General features: G+C 33.7%; 1 protein-coding gene across 1 annotated transcript in view; it reads left to right on the forward strand.

Annotated features, from left to right (window-relative positions):
• The window catches only part of RFX6 (regulatory factor X6), a 56341-nt gene that overhangs the window by 14323 nt on the left and 32685 nt on the right, over positions 1–9333 (forward strand). Inside the window, exons 5-7 of the mRNA XM_036414233.1 lie at positions 346–423; positions 1543–1570; positions 8101–8208. Coding sequence (XP_036270126.1) covers positions 346–423; positions 1543–1570; positions 8101–8208 — 214 coding nt within the window. The remainder of the gene's footprint in view (positions 1–345; positions 424–1542; positions 1571–8100; positions 8209–9333) is intronic.

Raw genomic sequence — 9333 nt, forward strand, 5'->3', positions numbered from 1 at the left:
TATATACTTAGAGCCAATGCATACATTTACAAATTTAAGTGCCTAAAATTACTTTGTTTTTGCTTTGAAACCTAACTTTTTAAAGGTTTGAAGGAAATTGGCAGTAGGGTTTTTGTTTTTTATCAAGTCAAGAGCCAAAAGGACATTTTAAATATACTTAAAACATAAGTAAGATTAGTTACCATCAAAGAGGGATTTAGCTAGTAAGATGTTACTTGAAAAAAAAAAAATCAGGAAAGGAAGGTGCTCAATGGGTTGTAGTTCTTACTTGAGCTTTATTTCAGTTATACTTTAGTATCCTTTTTCCTTTCATTAACACACAGCTGGTTCCTGTCCTCGTTCTAGGTATCATTATTATGGGATTGGCATCAAAGAAAGCAGTGCATATTACCACTCCGTTTATTCTGGAAAAGGCCTGACAAGGTAGGATTCTAATACCTTCCAACAAATTCTCTGCCTCTCTTTAAATATGCATGATATTTATTGAATAGAATGACTTACTAATTTTACTTATAAAAATATTTTTTTAAGCATCAGGCCTTCATTACAACTTTGTATGGATATTTACTGTGATGTGGTCTAGATTACCACACAATTTATATAACTCACAATCATTAGTGACAAATTAATGGTAAAACAGGTATTCTAGAGAGATGAATAACAACAACAACAAGAACAAATCAGGGAAGCAGAATTGCTTTTAAATTAGTATTTATGCATAAAGCTGAACCAACTGTTTTAGGCGGGATTCAGTAAAAATAAAGGCAGGAATTCAAAGTGTGTTTTTCTTTTGCTAAGAGACAAACCTGTTTGAATATCGACGTGCTTGACCAGTACCTTACACATATGAAAAGTTTATTACAATTGTCTCCGATCACATATGTCCTGACTCCCAGCTTACCTTAGTAAGATAAAACTACTCACCTTTTTGAGTCTCTGTGAAAGGAAAAACACAAATGAATGTAAAGAACACATTTGCTCTGCTCTGCCATTAACTCTCAAAAGGAAGTAACTCACAAGCGAAGTGACATTCAGTGAAACCCAGTTATATACAGTTATTATTTTTTAAATTCCAGTGCTCAGAATAATTAAATCTCTATCAATAATTGCTCTTAGTTCTCAAAGAATGAATAATTTTTAAAACTGAAGTGTCCTGTGGGAAAAAATAAATGTAGTCACCCGAGTCTTACTAAGATGAACTCAGATATTACAAAGGACTTGATGGAGGCTTACTAGCCACTACCTACCCAATTTAAAGTGCAATTATAGTCAGAACACGCACAGATATTTAATGTCAAGTATTTTTTGTTTGCCTCAAATCTTACCAGACTTCCCTACATATTCTTAATCTTACTTTTCCTTAGTAGACTTATTTTTTATTAAGTTGAAAAATATGTTTGGATCTCTTTGAACATCAAATAAATTTCTCCAGATTTATTTCACTAATCATAGTATGCTATTTTGCAGGTTGTGTGCATTTTCTTGATAGTTATTACTGTATATGTGTATTTTTAACTAATGGAAAATATACTGATTTTTTAGGTTTTCTGGAAGCAAGCTTAAGAATGAGGTAAGAATTACTTTCACTTCTTCTGTTTTACATTTGCTATAATACAATATGTGTTGCAAACTGAGAAGTGAGTGTTAATCATCCTTATTGGCAAATATAGAAATAAATGTTATTTATTAGGAGCTCCTCAAATAACTTGATGTCATCAGACAGAGCTAAGTTATACCTGAGGCAGCTAATGGTTTTCCTTGCATGGACCTACTGCACACCTTCCAGTTAACCAAGGACAGGTGATTTTTCAAATATCCATTCCTAACATCAGATGTTTACTGATCAAAGAAATTTCCATTTAATAGTAAACAGAAAGCCCAATGCTAAGGATATGGAAAGAATTGCAGTTTAGAATATCCCTGTTTAAATAAAACCTTTAATAGTTATCTAGAAGACCAAATGTTATGTTACGGTTTGTTTCAATATTATGGTTTGTTTTAACCATGTGTGTGTGTGTGTGTGTGTGTGTGTGTGTGTGTGTATGTATTAGTCACTCTGCTGTCCACTTCTTCAAGGAGGGGAGCTGTGGATGGTGGAGGTGGGAGAGCTAGGGAGAAAGAGCACCTTATACCATCCCCCCTCACTTTATCCCTAGACTCCCCTCCTCCTACCAGCCCCCAACCAAACCACAGATCAGCAAACTGACTTTATCTAAATGAGTTAGACGACCATTAGGGACTGCATGGCTAATTAAGCTCATGATAAGGCCTTCATTATCAAGTTAACTGAAAAAGAGGTGCCACTGAGCTAAGGGCACATGACACTGTGGTGGGTGGTGAATCTGGGCCTGAGGTAAATGGTAGCTCCATTAGTTTGGTGAAATGATGCAAGCACATTATCTTAAGAAAAAAATATAAAACCCCAATCTTCTGAAATGACCAATTTCTTCCCACCAGTGTTTTTAAATGTATTTAATGGCTAGTGATATAATAAAATGCTCTAGGCTGCTCTCTTTATCAATGAAATAATAGCTCTTTATTAGATGAACAATTGTGAAAGTGCAAGCATATTGACTAAAGTTTATGTCAACAGGGAATTTAAGTGACTTCTCTCTGGTGTTTTTTCTGCCACTTTGGTGGAGATGGTGTACTAGCACACTGTCAGCTGATACAGCACGTGTATGGCAGGCCTTGATTTACAGAATAATAGGAAAATGTACCTCAAGTCTTCTGCTTCATCCTCAGAAGAGCCCATGACAAATTCAGGTGTAGATTTTGTCGATAAAGTGAAAATAAATGATTTTGGTTAGACTATGTAGCCTATTTTTCTAAACATACCTGAAGCAATAATAGAGTGCCATTATGATAATGATTATAGACATGAACACCATAAGGATTCTCGAAAGGCTCAGAACTACACTAGATACTTAAAAAATAATAAAATATTTGTTTAACAAAATTGAAAAAAAAATTGTACTTAAGGTGACCATTATAGTTTGCTCAGGACCCAAGACTTTCAATGTAAATCATTTGAACATTAATACTGATTAATGTTCATATTTCTGGTGACTTGAACGTGAATAACTGTGAGATAGGGAAAAATAGATGTTAACATTGCTAGTTTATAACTGAGGAAATTGAGATTAAGAGATACATTTGCTTTCTAAAATGTTCTCAGTAAAGTTCTATTTTTTAAAACCCATGGTCAATATATTGATAGATCTATGGAGTTACAGAGACTAGGGAACACAATAGTGAGTGGGTAGACTTGACCCTTTACATTGTAGCAGGAAAACATATCTTAAGTGATTATAAAGGGTCTCATGGTAGTTAACATAGGTGAAGTGGCTAAGGACATTTCCCAGAGGAAATGACATTTAAGGAAAAAACTGAGAAGTGGGAATTTAGAGGAGGAGTGCAGTAGGGGAAGGGAGTGGGAAAGTGGTCTTTACAGCTGGAACAGCACAGATTAGGGTTTCTCAGACATGGTATTATTTACATTTGGGGCCACATAATTCTGTGTTGTGGGGAATGTCCTGCGCTCTGTAGGATGTTTAGCAGCATCACAGTGTTAGGACAAGAAAGAGGACTTAGATATTTAGTTTAATAGTGACTGAAGCCAGGGTAATGGATTAAAATGTCTAGAAACAAATAAATGAGAAGAGGTTATAAGAGTTGTGAAAAGGGAGATAGAAGAAAAAGTTAACAAGATAACTGAAGAAAATGTAGAGCGCTAAGAGGAGGAGAATATTGTGGCAGAGAGCTGAGAGAAAAAAAAATTGCTTCCAATAAAAGGGAATGGCTACTACTATGAAATGGCACTAAAAGGTCGTCAAGATACTGGAAAATATCAATGGGACTAGTTAAGTGGAGATAATTAATGACTTCAGGGAGAGCATTTTCAGTGGAGAGCTGGGTTTGATTTGTTTACAAAATGAGGGGGAAGACTGACCATCATGGCATAGTGGTTCAGCATTGACCTGTGAACCAGGAGATCATGGTTCTATTCCCATGTTGTGGGCTTGATTGGGATATGCAGGAGGAACCCCATCAATGATTCTCTCTCATCATCTCTCTCTCCCTCTCCCTCTTCCTCTCCCTCTCCCTCTCCTTCTCCCTCTCCCTCTCCCTCTTTCTTCATTTCTGAATCAATAAAAATATACTTTTAAAAATGAGTGGGAAGTGGTATATTGAATATAGAAAATTTAGTCACATTGAGGGTGATACTTGGGGAAGGGCTTAAAATTTAGTTTTTAGGAACAATTAGACAATCATTCTAATGTGGGTAAAGCACATCTGGTAAGAGTAGACACTGTAGATATGAAAGACAGAGAGGGGAAAGTTGAGAGCACAAGGTCACTGAAGGTGGGCATGGACGAAGGAAGTGGCTCCGGAGAAGGAACACTCCTTTCATTAAAACTGGAGGTGGAAAGTTTAAGTTCGGATGCAAGTAGATTTGCAGATTTTGTGGCAGAAATTGAAGTAGTTTGGTGGCTTCAGACTTCTCTCTGAGGAATTAGTCAGTGGTCAGTTAGGTCATCTGCAGTGAGTGAAAATAATAGGAAAAAAGAGTTTGAAGAGTTTAAAGGAAGTCCCAGCTCTTCCAATTAGGATGCCCAGAGGGAGTGTAGCCCTAAGGCATTCATTATATGTAAGGAATGAACTCTTTCATGCTTATAGAATGGTACTAGTTAAGTGCAAATTAAAGAAGAGCATTTTCATCATCACAGAAAGTTCTATTGAACAGTACCATTTGGGAATATGTAAAGTATTCAACTCAAAAATAATAAGACAACACAATATAAATATAGTAAAGAAGATGAACAGGCAGATCTCACAAGATAAAAAGAATGACTACTGCATAATATGTTGTTCATAGAGCCCATTCTGACTGATCAGGTTCCAGAACATGTGGCCCTAATATTTTGGATACCATTTTTGCCAATAAACATATGAAAAGGGCTCAATTCAAACTTTTAACTAGAGAAATGCAAATTAAAACTGTGAGTAATTATTTAACTATTATTGGAATATGAGCAATTAAAAAGTCTAAAAATACAGTTTTGAGAATGTGGAGGAAAGGAACTCTCATAAGCAGTATTAGGGACAGTAAGCAGTAAAATTGAAGGTGCACACACCTTATAACTGCATTCCTAGAGAAACCTTCACACTGAGCACAGAAGGCTTGTCTGAGGATGTTCATAAAAGTATTGTTTATAATTTCAGAATATTAAAAATTAAAAGGCCATTATTATATAATGGGAAAACATGTTTTATATATATTTAAATGAGAGAACACTATACTTCTTTAGAAAGGACTGAACTATAACTGTAAGAGCCAAATTAGATTAGTTTTAAAAACCTAAAGTTGAGTGAAAAAAGCTTATTGAACTTACAAGGATACATACTTTTTTGTACCATTTTTAAAGCAATAGTACTTATTGCTTAAGAATATTTACACATGAAGTAAATCTTAGAGATCTGAATAGGAATGATAATAACCAAATCCAGAATATTAATTATTTCTTTGAGGAAGGAAGGGAAAGAGATTAGAGAGAGCTATAGAAGCTGCTTTAACGTTTCAAATGTCTAATGTCTTAATCAAGGTGGTGAGTACAAGGGTATTTATTAATTTTTAATCTATACTTTTTAAAAAGCTTTAAGTAGTTCTTAGTATAAAAGCAGACAAAAGTAACAAAAGCAAAACAAAAAAGAAAGAGGATGGTAAGAGTAATTATCAGTCAGTAGTATGAATTTTGATAGTTTTTATTCATAAATGTAGTGCTTCAAATTTTATTGTGTTTTAACCAGCTAAAGTACTGATTTGCCATTATTTCTTAAGGAAAAAGTCCCTTAGTATCTCAATTTCTGCCATTTCATACATTTCAACCAGGAAGTTTCCCTGATAGCTTGAGTTTCCTTCTCCTTAACATCAACTATTCATGGCCAGTTCAACAACTTTGTACCAAGATAAATAACAAATCCTTCCTTCTTGGTATATGCTCTTCAAATATTTGTAGAGTGTTATCATGCTCTCTCTTAGTCATCACTTAGCCAGACTGCAACTGAATTCCTTTAATCTTTCCTCATAAATCAGACCCTCTTGCCTTCTAATCATATGGCTTCTTTTCTGTAGGTTCCTTTCTATTTTCTTTTGGGAATAAGATTTTAAAATAGTTTACTCAAGAGTACTGAAGTCATCAGTTGAAAAAAAAAATTCAGATCTCTGCAGCTGGCCTACGATCTGGCACCTCCTACTACCATTAAAATAGCAAACACATTCCTTGAATCAAAATTGTTATATTTTACTTTCTATGCTAATTTATCAATCCTTCTTTTTTTCTGTTTTCTGTTTTGGACAGATCTTATTTGATTTTATAACAGCTTTGACACAATTGGTAACAGATTCAAACAAATTTAAATTTTAAGCCCTTTCCTTCCAGTAGCACTCTTTTAAAAAAAAGAAATCTTTACTATTGAACATATTACATAGGTCCTCCTTTCCCCCCCATTGCACTCTTGATATTCCACACAATTGATAGCTTCTGTTACACAAAACTATTATTTATCAACATGAGAGCTTTAAATAAATATTAAAATAGAACATATATTTTGTTCTTTAATATGTGTTTCTTTAACACTCAAATTTTTATTGGGAAATGTAATATTATTCGCAGCACACACACACACATACACACACACAATTTTAAAAATAATCATAAGATTAAAAACTGAAGATGTACCTCATAGCTTAAAAGAGAGAAGTGTGCCCTATCCCAATCATTTCCCTCCCCATGACACCAAAAGTTTCTGCTCTCCAGAATTTGGTCTTAATCAGTCCTTTGTTTTTCCTTAAAGGTTACCACTATGAATGAATACCTAAACATGTGGTGATAATTGCATAACAACCTGAATATACTTAATACTGTTGAATTGTATACTTAAAAAATGATTAAGATAGTAAATTTTACATATTGTTTATTATTGTCCATCTTATTATTACCAATGCATTGTTTATTATTTTCCCTTCATAGAAATGGATTCATTTTTTTTTCTGTGGCTTTCTGGTTTCATTCAACATTAGGTTTTGTGATTCATCAATGTTAATACATGTAGTTCTAGTACCTTTATTTGTACTCTGTATAGTATTATATTGTATAAAAATGTCATATCACAATGCATTTATTCCATTGTTGGTGGAAACTTTTCCTTGGAAAACAGTATTTCTATGAATATTTTTCAAGTGCACATGTGCAGGAGTGAAATTCTGGGTTGTAAATAACTTCTCACTGTTGGTGGCATAACTCAACATTCTATAGTGTCTTTTGATGAATGTAATTTAAAAATTCTATGCTTAGTGGGTATTTTTTTTAAATATATTGTGTGTTAAAATCTGTATATTCCATATCATAAATATATTTTATACATATTATTCTAAAAGTATAAAGTTACTCTTAACATTTATTCGTATTCTATCTGTAATTTTCACACAATGATTACCATTATCCATTTCCATAACTAAAGGTTAACAGGGCTAAAACCCAAAATCAGATAGAGATGTGTTTTCCCCAAGAGATTCTAAAGAACAAATATCTTCATTTAGGGTTGGGGGAAGGTTGAGGGGAGAAAGTCCAGAGTACTGGTTTGGGGGTTAGAAGACTTCGACTCTAATCAAAATTCTACAGTTAATTATCTCTGAGACTGAATAATTAAATTAACTTACATTTCTTTAATTCATAAATAAGGAAGCTGGGTTTGGCAATTCTTTATTCTCTCAGAGTTATAATAATTTTAATAGTTCTAATAGTAGACCTTTCAAAATGTGAACTAAAATCTCTAAAAGTTGTGAAAACTAGAAAATGTTCAAAGCTAAAATCCAAAGTAATAGGAAATTTATCCTGACTATGAAACTATTTATGGTATGGAAACAATAATTCTGTTGACATGTCTTGTTGATTCAGTTACACAATTTAAACAGTTTACCTAAATCTCAATTTCCATGGGTTTTAGGACAAAGAATGAAATTTTTATGGGTCCTTATCTTATTATAATTGTATTTTTAATAATGATTTTATTTCTTTCCATTTTTCTAAATTATAGGGTGGCTTCACTCGTAAATATTCACTTAGCTCAAAAACTGGAACACTTCTCCCGGAATTCCCCAGCGCTCAACACCTTGTGTACCAAGGATGCATTTCTAAAGAAAAGGTATCAATGAAAGCTACTTCACTATTGATTTTCTGATATGTTGGTTCCATATCTCCCTTTGCTAGGAATCTCATGCCACTTGCAGGAAGCAGTCAGAAATCTGCATACTCAAACATCATGGACTGATTTATTGAAGGGACAAGTGTTTACTAACATCGATCAAACACTTTCCAATTAATTATTTACCATCTCCATGATAGTACATCATCAGAAGATGGTAAAATAAACATTACAAGACTAAAGATTTTTTTTAATTTAAAACTCAGTATGAAGGAAGAAAATACTAGAATGCATCTATCACAGGCAGGTTGTAAATCATAAGCTTTATGTTTGGGATGTACTCCATTTAATTTTGGTAAAGAATTATAAGCACTTCTGCAGAACAGAATGTAGATGAATGCAAGGTCATGCACTAGATTGTCACAAAGCTTCTTTCAATTCTAAAATTCTTGGTTCTCTGACAGTTGCAGTGTTTTTGAAAGTTAAGGAAGAAATTTTTTTCATGAGGTTAGTTTGTAAATAATCCTCAACATGATTTCCCCCCAGTGTTTATGTAATAAAACATGTGGCTAAATCCTCCTCTATTTCTGAATTTCTGAAGTCATTTTTGTATACCTATTAGCTGACTAATAGCAGTATCTATTTTTTATTCAGGGCACAATTTCGACATTATTTTTTAACTGGAGTTCATTTTTCATTAGCACTTGAGGAAAACATCTTGGTCATATTTTGAGGTGCAAAGATAGAGGAATATGATGAACTAATGCTCAGTTGTATTACGGTAGAATCCAGAAATGAGAATAATACATTAATAAGAGAACTATTGGTAGACAGGCAGACAGTAACTTCTGGGGTTCCTTCTGATGACACCTACTCTGCCAGTTAGAACAGGTGAAGTATCGAAGGGTTATTCTCAAATGCTGATTCTAAGCAAATCTCCTGAAGTGTTTCCACTTCCTACTGTTTCTCTTCTTCCATCCTTTTTACTTAAAGATGTAATGTGTGAAATTATGACTTCAGATTTAAGGTAGCTCCTGTAAATGTTAACATGTGGCAGTTTGTGGAGAAACCTGTGGAAATCAGTGGCACCTCAGGGAACACAGTTCTTTGGGGAGGGTATGGTTG

This window comes from Pipistrellus kuhlii, unplaced genomic scaffold, assembly GCF_014108245.1.
Source record: "Pipistrellus kuhlii isolate mPipKuh1 unplaced genomic scaffold, mPipKuh1.p scaffold_m20_p_5, whole genome shotgun sequence".
Taxonomy (NCBI): Eukaryota; Metazoa; Chordata; class Mammalia; order Chiroptera; family Vespertilionidae; genus Pipistrellus; species Pipistrellus kuhlii.